Below are 20799 nucleotides of genomic sequence, written 5' to 3' on the forward strand. Positions count from 1 at the left end.
ACATTTCTACGGAATCCAAACTGATCTTCCCCGAGGTCGGCTTCTACCAGTTTTTCCATTCGTCTGTAAAGAATTCGCGTTAGTATTTTGCAGCTGTGACTTATTAAACTGATAGTTCGGTAATTTTCACACCTGTCAACACCTGCTTTCTTTGGGATTGCAATTATTATATTCTTCTTGATGTCTGCGAGAATTTCTCCTGTCTCGTACATCTTGCTCAGTAGAGTTTTGTCAGGACTGGCTTTCCCAAGGCTGTCAGTAATTCTAATGGAATGTTGTCCACTTCCGGGGCCTTGTTTCGACTCAGGTCTTTCAGTGCTCTGTCAAACTCTTCACGCAGTATCATATCTCGCATTTCATCTTCATTGAGCATGTAAAAACTATGAATTTTGATTTTTTTTAAATAATCCGAAATCTGATTCACGATATTTAAACAAATATCGTCATCTACATCTACTACATCTACATGATTACTCTGCAATTCACATTTCAGTGCTTGGCAGAGGGTTCATCGAACCACAATCGTACTATCTCCCTACCATTCCACTCCCGAGCAGCGCGCAGGAAAAACGAACACCAAAACCTTTCTGTTCGAGCTCTGATTTCTCTTATTTTATTTTGATGATCATTCCTACCTATGTAGGTTGGGCTCAACAAAATATTTTCGCATTCGGAAGAGAAAGTTGGTGACTGAAATTTCGTAAATAGATCTCGCCGCGACGAAAATCGCCTTTGCTTTAATGACTTCCATCCCAACTCGCGTATCATATCTGCAACACTCTCTCCCCTATTACGTGATAATACAAAATGAGCTGCCCTTTTTTGCACCCTTTCGATGTCCTCCGTCAATCCCACCTGGTAAGGATCCCACACCGCGCAGCAATATTCTAACAGAGGGCGAACGAGTGTAGTGTAAGCTGTCTCTTTAGTGGACCTGTTGCATCTTCCAAGTGTCCTGCCAATGAAACGCAACCTTTGGCTCGCCTTCCCCACAATATTATCTATGTGGTCTTTCCAACTGAAGTTGTTCGTAATTTTAACACCCAGGTACTTAGTTGAATCGACAGCCTTGAGAATTGTACTATTTATAGAGTAACCAAATTGCGACGGATTTCTTTTGGAACTCGTGTGAATCACCTCACACTTTTCGTTATTTAGCGTCAACTGTCACCTGCCACACCATATAGCAATCTTTTCTAAATCGCTTTGCAACTGATACTGGTCTTCGGATGACCTTACTAGACGGTAAATTACAGCATCATCTGCGAACAACCCAAGAGGAACTGCCCAGATTGTCACCCAGGTCATTTATGTAGATCAGGAACAGAGGTCCCAGGACGCTTCCCTGGGGAACACTACAGTTTTACTCGATGATTTGCCGTCTATTACTACGAACTGCAACCTTCCTGACAGGAAATCACGAATCCAGTCGCACAACTGAGGCCATACCCCATAGGCCGGCAGCTCGATTAGAAGTCGCTTGTGAGGAAATCTAGAAATACGGAATCAACTTGAGATCCCCTGTCGATAGCGGCCATTACTTCGTGCATATAAAGAGCTAGCTGCGTTGCACAAGAACGATGTTTTCTGAAACCGTGCTGATTACGTATCTATAGAATGTTCCGTTCGAGGTGATTCATAATGTTTGAATACAGTATATGCTCCAAAACCCTACTTCAAACCGGCTCTTGATGAACCGTAAAATAGCATCGGTATATCGGATGAGAAAATACCAACGTACATAAATATCGGCTGCACATTGTAAACATACTGTCGGTTTTAGAGCTGTGTATTTAAGCACTGGCTTTTTTTTCTCATCAGTTTTCTGACTGGATTGATGCGGCCCGCCACGAATTCCTGTCCTTCGCCGACCTGTTCATCTCAGAGTAGCACTTGTAACGTACATCCTCAGTTATTTGCTTGACGTATTCCAACCTCTGTCTTCCTCTACAGTTTTTGCCCTCTACAGCTCCCTCTAGTACCATGGAAGTCATCCCCTGATGCCATAACAGATGTCCTATCATCCTGCCCCTTCTCTTCAGAATCTCTTCATTCCTTACCTTATGAGTCCACCTAATTTTCAACATTCGTCTGTAGCTCCACATTTCAAATGCTTCGATTCTCTTCTGTTCCGTTTTTCCGCAGTCCATGTTTCACTACCGCACAATGCTGCGCTCAGTATAAATTTGAAAACTGAATAAATCACAGAATAATGTAGATAGAGAGGTACAAATTGACACACATGCTTTGAATGACCTGGGGTTTTATTAGAACCAAAAAAATACAAAAGTTCAAAAAATGTCCGACAGATGGCGCTTCATCTGATCAGATAGCAATAATTAGCATAACAAAGTAAGACAAAGCAAAGATGATGTTCTTTACAGGAAATGCTCAATATGCCCACCATCATTCCTCAACAATAGCTGTAGTCGAGGAATAATGTTGTGAACAGCTCTGTAAAGCATGTCCGGAGTTACGGTGAAGCATTGACGTCGGATGTTGTCTTTCAGCGTCCCTAGAGATGTCGGCCGATCACGATACACTTGCGACTTCAGGTAACCCCAAAGGCAATAATCGCACGGACTGAGGTCTGGGGACCTGGGAGGCCAAGCGTGACGAAAGTGGCGGCTGAGCACGCGATCGTCTCCAAACGACGCGCATCTGTCCGACATTTTGTGAACTTTTTTTTCGGTTCTAATAAAACCCCATGTGATTCCAAGCATGTGTGTCAATTTTTACCTCTCTATCTACATTATTCCGTAGTTTATTCAGTTTTCAAATTTATACTGACTTTGTGATCACCTGGTACATTCTCAGAAATTTCTTCCTCAAAAAAAAAAAAAAAAAAAAAAAAAAAAAGGTTCAAATGGCTCTGAGCACTATGGGACTCAACTGCTGTGGTCATAAGTCCCCTAGAACTTAGAACTACTTAAACCTAACTAACCTAAGGACATCACACCGCGTGCACCTAATGGAAAGTTGGGAAAAGCAATTGTCACCGAAGTTAATTTGTCGGTAAAGAGGGAGGAAAGGGTTACATCTAAATGAAAGGAAAAATGTAAATGAAACTGGTGGAAGTTAATTTTGAAAAGGGGTAAAGTTAATAAAGAAAGTAAATGTGCGGTCGTGACGTTAACAATTAATCGGCGTTAATTAGATATTTGAGATTTGGGGAAAATTACGGTCTCCAGTCCTATGGACAACTACTGTAATAACTGAAAATGAAAGATTAATGCACATATAATTAGCACTAAAAGCGTGGCAACTGAAGGTTGACAAGTATAGTGTGAAAACTGAATGTTTGTCAGAAGTAATAAATTTCGCTATACTCTGACTTAATTTAGCGAAAGACTTAATAAAACCGGAAAATTGGAAGTTAATTTAGTGACTGAAATTAATAGTGAACTTTGTTTGTGAATCACTACGAAATTCAATAAAATAAGGTTAGTCTTGGGCTACCTCAACAATCATTTCAGAAGCTACTTGAATCTAAGCAATTTAGAAAGAAGAGATTTAACTTTGAACTTGAATTAAATGATTCTGAACAATTAACAATAGAAATATTTTGTATGTACCAAGCTCAGCTGCAGTCACAGGTAAGCTAAAATATGGTAACAAAACTCGCACTCTTAATTTGTGCTTGCGTAATCTAAATATTGTAGTCAGCTAGGAATACTTTAACTGAACTTTGAAATTAAAGCAGTGAAATGGGATGATATTACTTTAATACTGGCGTTTGAATTTCAACGACACTCGGGTTCATTCCGGAAAAGGAAGGGACCCAGCTTGGCAATGCAATTGGTACAATGAGCAACAAAGGTTCATGCTACGTTGCTGTAATTTTGTGAGGCAAATGGAACAGTTTGAAAAGCTGAGGTCTGCCATACAGTTCTCAAACTTTACGTGGTTTTAGTCTTCCTTGTTGGCTGATTGAAGGTTTGAAGCCGTCGATCGAGGAGGTGGCGACAGTCCCTCATTGTCGGCCGTCGCTACTGCAGAAGCTGGATGTTGGCGCGCCTTCTTCTCGACACGGTCACCAGGCGAAACGGGCTCTTGATGTGCGCCAGCTAATGCTTCTCGCCCGCGACACCGTGCCAGAAAACTTTCATAGCAAGTCGAGCGCAATTACATGCTGCGAAACCCCGAAAGCGCGGTAACTCGCGGGAGCGTCACACAAGACACCTGCTCCACCGGCCTACTCCAGCCAGACTCCGCTCTGCGCACACTCCATGCGGCAGAGTTCACACTACCAAAGATCCTAAACACTTTGGTTCTCCACACGGCATATCGATGTAATCGTTCGATAGCATAGTTTTCCCTAGGCCAGACCCAGCGTAAAAATACAAAGAATATTTACAAAACAAACCAATTGTACATCGACATAAATGCATATATATATATATATATATATATATATATATATATATATATACACTCCTGGAAATGGAAAAAAGAACACATTGACACCGGTGTGTCAGACCCACCGTACTTGCTCCGGACACTGCGAGAGGGCTGTACAAGCAATGATCACACGCACGGCACAGCGGACTCACCAGGAACCGCGGTGTTGGCCGTCGAATGGCGCTAGCTGCGCAGGATTTGTGCACCGCCGCCGTCAGTGTCAGCCAGTTTGCCGTGGCATACGGAGCTCCATCGCAGTCTTTAACACTGGTAGCATGCCGCGACAGCGTGGACGTGAACCGTATGTGCAGTTGACGGACTTTGAGCGAGGGCGTATAGTGGGCATGCGGGAGGCCGGGTGGACGTACCGCCGAATTGCTCAACACGTGGGGCGTGAGGTCTCCACAGTACATCGATGTTGTCGCCAGTGGTCGGCGGAAGGTGCACGTGCCCGTCGACCTGGGACCGGACCGCAGCGACGCACGGATGCACGCCAAGACCGTAGGATCCTACGCAGTGCCGTAGGGGACCGCACCGCCACTTCCCAGCAAATTAGGGACACTGTTGCTCCTGGGGTATCGGCGAGGACCATTCGCAACCGTCTCCATGAAGCTGGGCTACGGTCCCGCACACCGTTAGGCCGTCTTCCGCTCACGCCCCAACATCGTGCAGCCCGCCTCCAGTGGTGTCGCGACAGGCGTGAATGGAGGGACGAATGGAGATGTGTCGTCTTCAGCGATGAGAGTCGCTTCTGCCTTGGTGCCAATGATGGTCGTATGCGTGTTTGGCGCCGTGCAGGTGAGCGCCACAATCAGGACTGCATACGACCGAGGCACACAGGGCCAACACCCGGCATCATGGTGTGGGGAGCGATCTCCTACACTGGCCGTACACCACTGGTGATCGTCGAGGGGACACTGAATAGTGCACGGTACATCCAAACCGTCATCGAACCCATCGTTCTACCATTCCTAGACCGGCAAGGGAACTTGCTGTTCCAACAGGACAATGCACGTCCGCATGTATCCCGTGCCACCCAACGTGCTCTAGAAGGTGTAAGTCAACTACCCTGGCCAGCAAGATCTCCGGATCTGTCCGCCATTGAGCATGTTTGGGACTGGATGAAGCGTCGTCTCACGCGGTCTGCACGTCCAGCACGAACGCTGGTCCAACTGAGGCGCCAGGTGGAAATGGCATGGCAAGCCGTTCCACAGGACTACATCCAGCATCTCTACGATCGTCTCCATGGGAGAATAGCAGCCTGCATTGCTGCGAAAGGTGGATATACACTGTACTAGTGCCGACATTGTGCATGCTCTGTTGCCTGTGTCTATGTGCCTGTGGTTTTGTCAGTGTGATCATGTGATGTATCTGACCCCAGGAATGTGTCAATAAAGTTTCCCCTTCCTGGGGCAATGAATTCACGGTGTTCTTATTTCAATTTCCAGGAGTGTATATATAGTAAAACAATTACAGTATATAAAGACACAGAAATATCATATATTCAGGTAACAAAATAAGGAAAAAAATTTATAGTACAATAGATGGAAATAGGAGGATATGCATTTCTGGCGTTACAAACTGTAACTGATCTGAATGCAACTTGTCTTACATTACATGCGCAACTAAAGTAAAACAATCATCTTGTGGTGTTGCAGTTCTTCTTATGTCCCTCCTTGCTATGAAAATAGGACGAGGAATTCCGCCTTATGCAAGACACCTTTACGGTTTCGTTTTACCCAGACATGTTTCAGCACTTTTTGTGCTAGCTTCAGTGGGTTATTCAAAAATGGTTCAAATGGCTCTGAGCACTATGGCACTTGACATCTGAGGTAATCAGTCCCCTAGACTTAGAACTACTTAAACCTAACTAACCTAAGGACATCACACACATCCATGCCCGAGGCAAGATTCGAACCTGCGACCATACAGCAGCGCGGTTCCCGACTGAAGCACCTGGAACCGCTCAGCCACAGCGGCCGGCCTCAGTGGGTTATTTTCTTACTGTAAAATTGTTGTTACATATTAACATTTAGAGAAACTTTTGGTACAAAATGTTTACAATTGTGAATGAAAAATTGTTGTACAATATTATACATCATTTGTTCACAGTTCACAGTTGAGATATGTATTAACGACCTCATGCACTGTGTGTTGTTTATAACATTATATCTAAAGTTCTAGTTGTAGCTTCATTGGCAAAAGAGGGTATGTATCATTAGTTTACATACCTTACGTGAAGCTATTTGATATTTATATTGGTAGCTAGTCTGCTATACAAAACAACTTCTCATCTACAAACAGCAAAACGTAATTTTTTTGTCTGTTTATTATGCATTTACAAATGGAAATGAGTATATATGACGTTTTTTGTGTGTAACTTACAGTTTTGATGTTGTAGTGTTTCCACATATGTTATTGGCAAGGTGAATATGGCCTTGTCCTCTACTCATTCCTGCTTAACCTTTCTATTTTTTAGGGGTCTGTATTCCCTTTCGCTTGCTTCATTTGCTGCATGCTAACATTTTCTGTCTTCCTCTATTAAATTCAACATCTGTGATATCTGGCGTTCCCAAAGGGAGTGTTAGAGCTGCTCTGTTGTTCCTAACCCATATAAATCACTTAAGAGACAATCTGCGCATCCCTCTTAGTTTGCAGACGATGGTATCATTTACTGTGTTGTAAAACCATCAAAAGATCACAACCAATAGCAAAATGATTTACGATGTGTATGTTTCTAAAAGTGGCATTTGACTCTATGTAATGAGAAGTATAAAGTCATCCACGTAAGTGCTAAAAAGGAATCCGTTAAATTTCGATCAGATGGTAAATCACACAAATCTAAAGTATGTCAATTCCACAAAATGGTTAGGCGTTTTAGTTACAAGCAAATTGAATTGGAACGAACGCATAGGCGCCTTCAGGTTATTATCTTTTCAGCTCCCTGAAGGCAGACACTAGTTGAATTAAATTTTCAGTCCATGAGAAGGTTCAGAAAGAGGTCCCAAAGTGGCGCAAGGAGTTGGCGGGAGGCTTCTTCGACAAAGGCACGAAGAAGATTGTGTCACATTTAAACACGTACATTGAACAAGTTGGCGATAATGTGAAAAAATAGTCAACCAGTACATCAACAATATCTTGTAATTTTTTCAAATACACTTTTTCGGAAAAATATAAAAATCTAGTATACTTATGTCCTGCGCATGCTACATAGAAAAATAGCCTACTGTCACCAAATTCTAACCCTTAAAAACATATATCGATCATTTATTTAACGACCTTTAAGTACGGATAATAATACACTACTGGCCATTAAAATTGCTGCACCACGAAGATGACGTGCTACAGACGCGAAATTTAACCGACAGGAAGAAGATGCTGTGATAGGCAAATGATTAGCTTTTCAGAGCATTCACACAAGGTTGGCGCCGGTGGCGACACCTACAACGTGCTGACACGAGGAAAGTTTCCAACAGATTTCTCATACACAAACAGCAGTTGACCGGCGTTGCCTGGTGAAACGTTTTTGTGATGCCTCGTGTAAGGAGGAGAAATGCGTACCATCACGTTTCCGACTTTGATAAAGGTCGGATTGTAGCCTCTCGCGATTGCGGTTTATCGTATCGCGACATTGCCGCTCGTGTTGGTCGAGATCCAATGACTGTTAGCAGAATATGGAATCGGTGGGTTCAGGAGGGTAATACGGAACGCCGTGCTGGATCCCAACGGCCTCGCATCACTAGCTGTCGAGATGACAGGCATCTTATCCGCACGACTGTAGCGGATCGTGCAGCCACGTCTCGATCACTGAGTCAACAGATGGGGACGTTTGCAAGACAACAACCGTCTTCAAGAACTTTTGCAGCAGCATGGACTATCAGCTCGGAGACTGTGGCTGCGGTTATGCACGACCGCATTTTGCAGGTCCTGTATGGGCCTTTCTGGATACAGAAAACGTTCGACTGCTGCCCTGGCCAGAACATTCTCCAGATCTCTCTCCAACTGAAAACGTGTGGTCAATGGTGGCCGAGCAACTGGCAAGTCACAATACGCTAATCACTACTCTTGATGAACTGTGGTATCGTGTCGAAGCTGCCCGGGCAGCTGTACCTGTACACGCCATCCAAGCTCTGTTTGACTCAATTCACAGGCGTATCAAGGCCGTTATTACGGCCAGAGGTGGTTGTTCTGGGTACTCATTTCTCAGGATCTATGCACCCAAATAGCATATATATGCCCAATGAATACCCGTATATCATCTGCATTTCTTCTTGGTGTAGCAGTTTTAATGGCCAGTAGCGTATGTGTACTGTGCATCGCATTTTGCAGTTATTTGTGAAACGTAGATCAAATAAAACTCTGTGGTTCCAGCGACCTTTTCGAGTCTTGAAAAACAGCTGTGCTGTATACGCGCAGAGTGAATTGACGAATCAAAATGTTTACCAAGGCCAGGTTCCGAACATGGGTCTACCCCTAACTAACAGATGCGGTAACGACTACGCCACCATGGCAGAGTGGCTTTGCACAACTGCTGTTCGAGTTTAGGGGGAATATCAAGGGCACTGAGGCGTGAATGGGAATTGGGATTGAGGGCGTGAATGGGAATTTGGATTGAGGAGTTGTGCAAAGTCAGGGTGGCGTAGTACTTAGCGTTGGGTGATTGGTTAATTTAAGGGAGGGGACCAAACAGCGAGGTCGTTGGTCCCATCACATAAGGGAAGGAACCATTCCAGCATTTGCCTGAAACGATTTAGGGAAATCACGGGAAACCCAAATCAGGACCGAGCGAGGTGGCGCAGTTGTTAGCACACTGGACTCCCATTCGGGGGGACGATGGTTCAATCCCGCGTCCGGCCATTCTGATTTAGGTTTTCCGTGATTTCCCTAAAGCGCTCCAGGCAAATGCCGGGATGGTTCCTTTGAAAGAGCATGGCCGACTTCCTTCCCTAATCCAACGAGACCGATGACCTCGTAGTTTGGTCTCTTCCCTCAAAAACAACTGTGGTGTGTGTACTGTAAGACCTTCGGTACACACACCATCAGATTATTTGACTTGTCGCTCTAACGAAGTATGCGAGTGTCAGCAATATTCCTCGTGGTCTTATCGTGGTGTGTTTATCTTCTGCCGTTAGGTCAGACGATAGAAATGCCACTTGCTCGCTTAGAGTAGCAGATTGACGGTGACCAACTTTAAACAGAACTTGATTAATTTTCACACACATTTATTAAAATAATAACAATCATAAACCTTACTTAACTTGTTCTGGATGCTATTTACAATTGACAATCTGAAGTTCCTTTGGTCTTGGTACGTTAATCTTATTCTCACATATCTCTGATACTTGACAAAGTGTCTATACATTTATCTTCATGGTTCAAATGGCTCTGAGCACTATGGGACTCAACTTCTGAGGTCATTAGTCCCCTAGAACTTAGAACTAGTTAAACCTAACTAACCTAAGGACATCACACACATCCATGCCCGAGGCAGGATTCGAACCTGCGACCGTAGCGGCCTCGCGGTTCCAGACTGCAGCGCCGGCTATCTTCATGGCTATGTACAGGAATATGATAATCTTCTTAGGTGCAGACTGAAACTTAACTATAGATTGGTACAGACTAATGCAGACTGACTAATTGGAGGTCTGTACACTCGTTATAATACCTCGCGCGTTCCGGTATCACTGCGTGAGTGTGATCCGCGAGGAGAAAAGGTTCTACATTAGCAGCAATCTCATTGGCTGCATTACACATTAATACGTGGATCGGCAGAAGCAGAATTTGGTCCGTCTCTGAGACAGCGCCATCTCGTAGTGCGGAGACGGACGAGCGCTGCGCCTGCGCTGTTGTGCTTAGCGGGACGCGCTCTAGTGGGAAAGTTGTGTACGCGCTGACTACGCGGGACTATGTACACAATAACAACCCAACCCCAAATCAGGATGGCTGGACGCAGGTTTGAACTGTAGTCCTCCCGAATGTCCAATGTGCTGAGTAACTCGTCACCTCGGTCGGTAGTAAACAGCACATCTGTCTAGCGAGCAGGAGGCTAGCGAGTAGGAAATCTGGGTTCGACTCCCAGTCTTCATACAAATATTTATTAGTAACTTTAGTCTGCATATATACACTGATAAGCCAAAACAGTATGACCACTGCCCAGTACGACATTGGATGCCACACGGTAGCATTGCAGGCACATGACACAGTACCAAAAGTACCTAAGTGGAGCACTCACAAACGGGGCATCACCCTAGTGAAGATGTGAGCTGAAAATGGGGAATTTCATTGGGATAATCCTCTTTGACAAAGGGTTGAATGTTATTACACAGAGCCTGTGAACGAGTGTGGCGAAACTGGTCGAATGTTCACGTGCTACTGTCGTATCTAAGGAAAGAGGTGGAAGGACAGTAAAACTAGGTGTCAAATGGTTGGATGTTCACGACTCTTCACAGAACATCAGAGGCCTGTCTACTCTGTATAATTAGATGGATGGTGATCTCTGGTATCTCTGCCGACAGAACGCAATGCTAGTGCACGCACAGTGGTTGGCACCCTGTTCATTGTAGGCTGTTGAACATGGAGCTCCTCAGTAGAACACCCATTCATGTTGACGCCACTACACCGTCAGTGACGACTGCAGTGGGCAGAGGACAACCAGGATTCGACCGTCGATCAATGGGAACGTGTCAGCTATTCGGATGAATCACACTTTTGCTACACTAGGTCGGTGGTCACCCCCACAAATGTCGTCATCGACGTGAACGGCGGCTCGAAACGAGAAGCGCGCCACAGACGCTATGGGAGGCATTCTCGTGCGCTTGAAGCGGATCTGTAGTAGCAATCGAAGACACGCTCCCAGCTGCGAACTACCTGCATCCCATCATGCTCCGACAGTGATATCGTCTCCCAGCAGTATAACTGTCCTTGTCTTGGAGCCAGAACTGTACTTTCGTGGTTTGAGGAGCGTTACATTGAAGTCACGTTAATGTCCCTGCGACCAGATTCGCGTGGTCCTATGTCACCCATCTCGGTAGCTATCGAGCGCTGCGTTATCACCACGTATGCAAAGCAGCGTCCCATTATTTATGTGAATTACGCACACTAAAAAAAGTTTTGCATACCCCAGTTACCAGAACTCCTGAAGATAGACCTTGACTGTGGGTATTGTATCACAGGCACAGTCTGGCTGTTTAGTCTGGTCGAGCGGCAGAGGCGTACATCGGCCCCACATAATGCGACCCCAAAACATCAGGGAACCTCCACCTTGCTGCACTCACTGGACAGTGAGTCTAAGGCGTTCAGCCTGGCCAGGTTGTCTGTTGGCTGTTCAGAGGTGTCACTAAAGCCGCCCAAAGACGTAAACAACCATGCATGAGCAACACCTATTACGTGGAGGGGGTCAGACAGCCGATCAGTTCCAGTCATTCCACCAGGAAGGAGGTACACGGCTCGTGTTTGTAGTTCAACCGTGCCTAGACAGTCAATACCGCGGTTCGGTCGCGTCTGCATTGTTACTTTGTCCCAGGGAGGGCTCCCAACAAGTGTCCAGGCGTCTTGGAGTGAGCCAATGCGAAGTTGTTTGGACGTCGATGTTGATGACATGCCTCGCTCAGGGCGCCTGAGGGCTACTACTAGAATGGATGAGTGCTACCTACGGATTATTAGGAACCCTGACAGCAACGCCACCATGTTGAATAATGCTTTTCGTGCAGCCACAGGATGTCGTTTTATGACTCAGACTATGTGCAATAGGCTGCATGATGTGTAACTTCACTCCCGACATCCACGGCGAGGTCAATCTTTGTAACCACAACACCGTGCACCGCGGTACAACAGGGCCCAGCAACATGTCGAATGGACTGCTCAGGACTGGCATGACATTCTCTTCACTGATGAGTGTTGCATATGCCTTCAACCAGACAATCGTCGGAGACGTGTTTGGAGACAACCTGGCCAGGCTGAACGCCTTAGACTCACTGTCCAGCGAGTGCAGCAAGATGGAGGTTCCCTGATGTTTTGGGGTCACATTACGTGGGGCAGATGTACGCCTCTGGTGCTCGACCAGAGTGGCCAGCATGTTCTGCAGACATGAACCCTATCGAACATGCCTGGGATAGATTCAATGGGCTGTTTATTATGTGACCCACCAACCTGAGGCAAGTACACCGAAGCACCCTTGAGAAGTGGGACAATCTGGGCCAACAGTTCCTTGATGAAGTAGTGGATAGTATGCCACAAGGAGACAGGCATGCATCAATGCAAGAGGACGTGCTACTGGGTATCAGAGGTACAGGTGTGTACAGCAATCTGGAGGTCTCGCTATATGGTGGTACAACATGCAATGTGAAGTTTTCATGAGTGATAAAAATGATGTTCATGTTGATCTCTATTCCAAAAATTCTGTGCAGGTTCCTGAACTCTCGAACCGAGGTGATGCAAAACTTTTATTGATGTGTGTATGTGGCCTATGCATAGACATGTAATACCACATACCTCCACAAATCTACCAACAAATTGCTGGATTCCTCATAGGCAGAATCCTTGGAGCATTTCGTACCAGATACAGACAAACAAGCTATTAAGCAGTTGGTCATAATGTTTCGGCTCATCAGTGTACATGAAACCTCTATGTAGTTAGCTGACATTGTTTGACAAGGTGCTAACCGTGTGTCGGGCTGTCTGCAGGATGCACGTGTGCTGGTGGCGGCTGATCGTGGCGATGGTGGCGCTGCCACTGGTGGCGGGCGTGGTCATCATCCTCATGTGCTTTGTCTGCTGCCCGCTGCTGTGGAAGGAGATACCCAATACGGAGCAGAGCGACTACTACCGCACGCCGCTCTACGTGGTGGGAGTGTTGGCGCTGTGGGTGCTCTTCGCCATCGGCATCTTCTTCCTCTGGTGGCGCCGCAAGCCCAAAGTGATCGTCGACGATTCCACTGAAGTGATCGTCGACGAGCCCATCAAAGTGATCTTCGACGAGCCCATCAAAGTGATCTTCGACGAGCCCGCCAAAGTGATCGTCGACGAGCCCGCCAAAGTGATCGTCGACGAGCCCGCCAAAGTGATCGTCGACGAGCCCGCCAAAGTGATCGTCGACGAGCCCGCCAAAGTGATCGTCGACGAGCCCGCCAAAGTGATCGTCGACGAGCCCACCAAAGTGATCGTCGACGAGCCCAGCAAGGTGATCGTCGACGAGACCACCTTGCTCCCTGCCGCCGTGGCGTGACGGCCCGTCCACTTGCCGGTACCTCCGAGACGCGACGTATGGCTGTGACATCAATGAGGCCACTTTGTCACGTTTTGGTAGGCCACTGGGATGTACATCTCTCCTGGAATTGCGACCTTCATATTGACGATCCAGCATTATATGGAACAAATCTCCACATTACTCTGCAAGTTTTCAGCTGACACACAGGTGTTTGTACCTGAGGCTCCAGTTGCGATTCGTGCTATGCGAAAATTTTTTGTCGATGCGGAGCTTCTCTTGCTACAAACAATGCAAAGAGCGCGAAAACACTGCAGGGGAAGGTCGATTTACTCAGTTGTATGGCACCCCATACTGTACCCTAATATGAAGAAAATACACTCTAAAACAGGAAAAGGAGACATGCCACGAAGAAATTATCCGAATGGGACGGAAATCGGTAGAAGTGATGTACACATGCATACACACTAATGATTGGATGTACCGCAAAACTGGATGATATTTTCACGAGAAAGTCCTTCACACACTGAACAAGTCAAGATCTCGTTAGTCCAACTTTGGCCGATATGCGGGCAACTTTTCACGACATCCCTAAGGAGGACATCCAGTAACGTAATCAATCCATCGCAAGCTGAATAACTGAGTGCATAAGGGTCAGAGATTGAATTCCTCAATTTGTTGAGTGCTTTCTGTTGAATAAATCATCCAATGTTTCTAAAATTGTACCTTTGTTTGTTTGCCTGTACACTTACATCGTAATTACCGTGTTCCGACTCATTCGGATTTTCTCTTGGAGTGTAAATTCTAAAACCGACATTTATAATTTTCTATTGTGCCATAAGAGGTTTTGTTTTATAGTTTCGTGAAATACAGATTGACAAATAACTGCACAATACAGGTGAATGTTTCTCAACCCATTCCCATAATGGTCACAGAGAGAAAGATGATGGCCATTGTGTTTTGAAGTCTGGTACGAGACTATGAATTTCTCTCACAGATGTTCTGATAGGCAGTCAGAAGTGGTTTTTACTCTCAGTAACACTTAAATAAAACTAGTTTGTGCATCATTCTCAGTAAGTTACAAATAACATTTTCAAAAATCACTGTACACATCCCACTACAGCGTTCAATAAAATATTTAAAACAACTGTAAGTTGATTTATTTAGATCCTATAAGAGCCACCCATGAAATGTTAAAGTAATTATTTGTAGAATGCACAATAAAGCAACACTAATGTACAAAGCTACTGGTACATGAGTTGTACGAGTACAACAAAAAGAGCACTTTCCACGCATGAGTGCAATATCCAAAACAAACCTCAAAAAGATGCAGACTGTAACACAATATATTTTTACATATTACGACTGGGAAATAAGTTAATTAACAGTGTTTAGCAGAGATTAGAGGAAGACGAAAATTAGTGTGATTTACCATGAGGGAGTTAGTTCTGAATTACGTTTTAGTACGATTTCGCGTAAGTTTCAGAAAGTAATTTCAGACAGTTTACGGCAATTCAACTTTCAGTGAAATAGACTGTAATGACAGGGAGGCCAATATTACACTGAGCGAGGTCGTGCAGTGGTCAGCATACTGGACTCGCATTCGGAGGTCTACGGTTCGAATCCGTGTCAAGCCATCCTGAGTTAGGTTTTCCGTGATTTCCCAAAATCGCTTTATTCAAATGCCGGGATGGTTCCTGTAAAAGGACATGGCTGATGTCTTTCTCATCCTTCCCTAATCTGATGAGACTTATGACCTCGCTGTTTGGTACCCTTCCCCCCCCCCCCCCCCCCCAAACCAATCAAATGGTTCAAATGGCTCTGAGCACTATGGGAGGTCATCAGTCCCCTAGGACTTAGAACTGCTTAAACCTAACTAACCTAAGGGACATCACACACATCCATGTCCGAGGCAGGATTCAAACTGCGACCGTAGCAGCCGCATGGTTCCGGACTGAAGCATTACCACTGCCGGCCCCAAATCAATCAACCAGCCAATATTACGATACAATTTGCAGTCTACCAAGGCACCTCAACATGAAACGACTGCTCGGCCTGAGGAATGCCACACCGATGGGAATCGTGAGTAGCAAAGTTGTTCATAGTGATTTTCCAGCACCTGCTCCTTCATGTAACGGTCAGGAATCTGTCAGTCGTCACCGATTTCCACGTCTAAGAATGAAGAACCTTCTGTACTGCGAGCATACGTCTCTCGTACAAATGTCTTCCATTATCTCGCAGAACAACCCACCCTCACAGATGCGATGTCCCCAACACGGAAGTCCAGAAATTCAATATTTGCAGAATATGGAATTTTTATGTGGTAAGTTCCTATGGGACCAAACTGCTGAGGTCATCGGTCCCTAAGCTTACCTAACTTAAACCAACTTACGCTAAGGAGAACACACACACACGCTTACCCGAGGGTCAGGGGAAGCCGCGCGAACCGTGGCAAGGCGCCTCGGACCACGCGGCTACCACGTGTGGCTACAGAATATGCTGCCCATTTTCATTTAATGAATTCGTGAACTATTTTAAGTAAAACTAGGCAGCGACACGAAAGTACGAGGGGGTTCAATAGGTGAAGCAGCTCATTTTGTTTTGTAGGCCTTCAAAATGGCGTCTGTAACGTAGGTGTACTCTAGGCAGAGAGCTGACACTGAGTTTCCTACGGCGGAAAACCAGAGCATCGTAGGTATTCGTAGGAGCTTGCTGAATGTCTACAGAGAACTGGCAGTGAACAAAAGCACGGGGAGTCGTTGGGCAAGACGTCTGTCAGGGTCGCACAAACCAGTCCGTTCTCCCCCTTGCCAGCCCGCCGCACACAGCTGTGACTCCTACAACGCCGGAACGTGTGGACACTCTCATTCGAGGTGATCCACGGATCGCAATCAAACACCTGGCTACTCAACTGGACGTCTCTGTTGGTGGTGCTGACACAGTCGCCCACCAGTTGGTGTACTCAAAGGTGTAGGTGTGTGTGTGTGTATGTGTGTGTGTGTGCGTGTGTGTTAGAATGAATGACGAAGGAATTCGTCGTGCATCGCAAGTGATACCTACCCCTCCTTCTCACATAAGAAAGCTAGCTACCCTCAGTGAGGGCAGAGACTTGTTACAAAACACGCTTCCCCTGCAATGCTCCTCTCTGTTGCGACACTTCTCCACGTGCACACTGCAACCCCATCTAAAATGAAACAAGTTCACATGTGTGCACTATGCTTATTGTTCGTAAATCACTTGATTGCTGCACTCTTTACTTCTCAACTGGCAGTAATTGCAAGACTTCAGGCTATTAATGCCACGAATAGTAATAATAATAAGAATAATAATAATGTGTACAGCAATATAGTAGCCCTTATGTACTAGGCTATTACAAATGACTGAAGCGATTTCATAAATTCATTGTAGCTCCATTCATTGACATATGGTCACGACACACTACAGATACGTAGAAAAACTCATAAAGTTTTGTTCGGCTGAAGCCGCACTTCAGGTTTCTGCCGCCAGAGCGCTCGAGAGCGCAGTGAGACAAAATGGCGACAGCAGCCGAGAAAGCGTATGCCGTGCTTGAAATGCACTCACATCAGTCAGTCATAACAGTGCAACGACACTTCAGGACGAAGTTCAACAAAGCTCCACCAACTGCTAACTCAATTCGGCGATGGTATGCGCAGTTTAAAGCTTCTGGATGCCTCTGTAAGGGGAAATCGACGGGTCGGCCTGCAGTGAGCGAAGAAACGGTTGAATGCGTGCGGGCAAGTTTCACGCGTAGCCCGCGGAAGTCGACGAATAAAGCAAGCAGGGAGCTAAACGTACCACAGCCGACAGTTTGGAAAATCTTACGGAAAAGGCTAAAGCAGAAGCCTTACCGTTTACAGTTGCTACAAGCCCTGACACCCGATGACAAAGTCAAACGCTTTGAATTTTCGGCGCGGTTGCAACAGCTCATGGAAGAGGATCCGTTCAGTGCGAAACTTGTTTTCAGTGATGAAGCAACATTTTTTCTTAATGGTGAAGTGAACAGACACAATGTGCGAATCTGGACGGTAGAGAATCCTCACGCATTCGTGCAGCAAATTCGCAATTCACCAAAAGTTAACGTGTTTTGTGCAATCTCACGATTTAGAGTTTACGGCCCCTTTTTCTTCTGCGAAAAAAACGTTACAGGACATGTGTATCTGGACATGCCGGAAAATTGGCTCACGCCACAACTGGAGACCGACAGCGCCGACTTCATCTTTCAACAGAATGGTGCTCCACCGCACTTCCATCATGATGTTGGGCATTTCTTAAACAGGAGATTGGAAAACCGATGGATCGGTCGTGGTGGAGATCATGATCAGCAATTCATTTCACGGCCTCCACGCTCTCCCGACTTAACCCCATGCGATTTCTTTCTGTGGGGTTATGTGAAAGAAACGTGCCAGAACTGCGAGCTCACATCAACGATGCTTTCGAACTCATTGATGGGGACATGCTGCGCCGAGTGTGGGAGGAACTTGATTATCGGCTTGATGTCTGCCGAATCACTAAAGGGGCACATATCGAACATTTGTGAATGCCTAAAAAACCTTTTTGAGTTTTTGTATGTGTGTGCAAAGCATTGTGAAAATATCTCAAATAATAAAATTATTGTAGAGCTGTGAAATCGCTTCAATCATTTGTAATAACCCTGTAGTTACTGCTGTCATACTGACAATTCATTTATCTCTTTCGAAGTGAGCAATGAAGCAGTTTCTGGACTACTGTAGGTACTATCTTCAAATTGGAGAAGACATTTTCTCGAGATATTTAGCATTTGTTAAGTACGTGTTTCACTTTTACCGGCAGCGACGTATGGGACACATCACAACGTATGTGAAGTGTGTGGACTATGTAAGGAACTTCTGACCTTCATTATACGGGGTGCTCAAAAAGTCTCTCTGCAGTGCCGTATGATTGTTAGCCACGCGTGCCGTATGACTTTTCGCCTGCCTGGGTTACTTCCCTTCACGTGGACTCTCCCAACATTCCATTAAGTGAAAATTTGTAAGTAAAAATGAATATTCGATAAATTAAAACTTGTATTGTACTGAGTTTCATTTCGGTATATTCACTGCGGCATACAGCACGCGCGGCTAACAACCATACGGCACTGTGGAGAGACTTTTTGAACACCCCATATTAATGATACTGATTGAAAAAAGTAATTATATTCTAGCAAAACTGTGGTAAAAGTAATGATCTGTAGCAAATTATGTAGTTTCTTGACTGAAACAGAAACGAATCTTTTAGTTTTTACCCCTCAGAAAATTTCATTTTACCTCTCAGGGAGTAATTAGGCCCAAGTTGGGAACCACTGCTGCAGACAATACACTGATAAAAGCTAGGTCGCTATAAACGGTATCAATTATACATTGAACTTTTCTATAACTTTGAGTCTTAATCTGTTTTAACAGAGTTGTACAGTATCTGATTTTTAATTCAATATTGTTTTAACAAAAAACTGTCCTGCCAAGGTAGCCGAGAATGCAGTCGCACTGCTTCCTGGACTCAGGTAGGCGCGCTGGCCCTGTATCGAGTAAGCCTGGCGGATTAACGACGACGACCGGTCTGCCGGCCAACCTGGATGTGGTTTTTAGGCGGTTTTCCACATCCCACTAGGTGAATACCGGGCTGGTCCCCAAATGCCACCTCACTTACACGCCTTGCAGACATTTGGATACGTTCGCGCTATTAGATGGCTTACACTGGACGCAGACAGATGGGTGTACACTAATTCCACCCCTGGTGGTTCAGGGTGTGGGCAGGAAGGGCTTCTGGCCACCCTCTGCAACTACACTGCCAAATCAATAGTAACACAGCCGAACATGTGTGATGCGGGACTAAGGCTTCAAGCAAGAAAGAGCGGTTTTTACAGAAAACTAATACATACTTTTAATTTTTTCTACTGTAATCACTTCTGTTGCATTTAATAAATAACAGTTACTTGTTTTTGTACACGAAACTATACAGGAGAGCCCATACGACAGTTTGTAGGTGAGGTGGGCATGGGCTAGACCTGGGGTATGGAGTATTTTTAATATTTTGGACGACGAATGGCGACTTTTAAGTAGCCATAACAAAGTTCCATTTCTGACTGTTCTAAAGACCAGTGTAACATCATTTTCTATACAGAAAAGCAACTGACTACATTACATTTTTATCTCTCCCTGAGAGCTAGGGGTGGAGGGGATTACCGTCCAGCTCTTGCCCCAAGTATGGGCCCACATGCAGTATAGGTTTTGCTAATATCCGGTTTTTTAAACCAGATTTCTCAAAACGACATCGGTAATCAGGCATAACTGGTAATCAGGAATCGACAGATCCTCAATCATACCGGATTATCAAGGTCCTACTGTATTTGTCACGTAGCTGCCTCAGTTGCGCTCTCATAGATCCATGGTATTCACCAAGGCGACGAAAGTCACTGGATAGTGGTATGCACATTGACAGGTGGCTATAGTATCATGTAGACAAGGTATTAAAGGTCAGTGCAGTGGCGAGTTGTCATTTGTAGTCAACTGATTTACTGAAATGTTGTTGTTGTGGTCTTCAGTCCTGAGACTGGTTTGATGCAGCTCTCCATGCTACTCTATCCTGTGCAAGCTTCTTCATCTCCCAGTACCTACTGCAGCCTACATCCTTCTGAATCTGCTTAGTGTATTCATCTCTTGGTCTCCCTCAACGATTTTTACCCTCCACACTGCCCTCCAATACTAAATTGGTGATCCCTTGATGCCTCAGAACATGTCCCACCAACCGATCCCTTCTTCCAGTCAAGTTGTGCCACAAACTCCTCTTCTCCCCAATTCTATTCTATACCTCCTCATTAGTTATGTGATCTACCCATATAACCTTGAGCGTTCTTCTGTAGCACCACATTTCAAAGGCTTCTATTCTCTTCTTGTCCAGACTGTTTATCGTCCATGTTTCACTTCCATACATGGCTACACTCCATACAAATACTTTCAGAAACGACTTCCTGACACTTAAATCTATATTCGATGTTAACAAATATCTCTTCTTCAGAAACGCTTTCCTTGCCATTGCCAGTCTACCTTTTACATCCTCTCAACTTCGACCATCATCAGTTATTTTGCTCCCCAAACAGCTAAACTCCTTTACTACTTTAAGTGTCTCAGTTCCTAATCTATTTCCCTCAGCATCACCCGACT

At 45.3% G+C, this 20799-nt stretch overlaps 1 protein-coding gene across 4 annotated transcripts in view; it reads left to right on the forward strand.

Annotated features, from left to right (window-relative positions):
- LOC126427120 (uncharacterized) overlaps nt 1-14750 on the forward strand; it is a 75594-nt gene extending 60844 nt beyond the window's left edge. The window contains exons 2-3 of one of the 4 annotated variants that reach the window (XM_050089346.1): nt 13084-13531; nt 13580-14750. In XM_050089346.1, coding sequence (XP_049945303.1) covers nt 13085-13531; nt 13580-13624 — 492 coding nt within the window. In that variant the 5' untranslated portion in view covers nt 13084 and the 3' untranslated portion in view covers nt 13625-14750. Of the gene's footprint in view, nt 1-13083 lie in introns of all 4 variants that reach the window. The other 3 variants (XM_050089347.1, XM_050089348.1, XM_050089345.1) reach the window with 3 other exon arrangements.
- Nucleotides 14751-20799: the final 6049 nt, after the last annotated feature.

The sequence above is a fragment of the Schistocerca serialis genome, chromosome 11, assembly GCF_023864345.2.
Source record: "Schistocerca serialis cubense isolate TAMUIC-IGC-003099 chromosome 11, iqSchSeri2.2, whole genome shotgun sequence".
Classification (NCBI taxonomy): Eukaryota; Metazoa; Arthropoda; class Insecta; order Orthoptera; family Acrididae; genus Schistocerca; species Schistocerca serialis.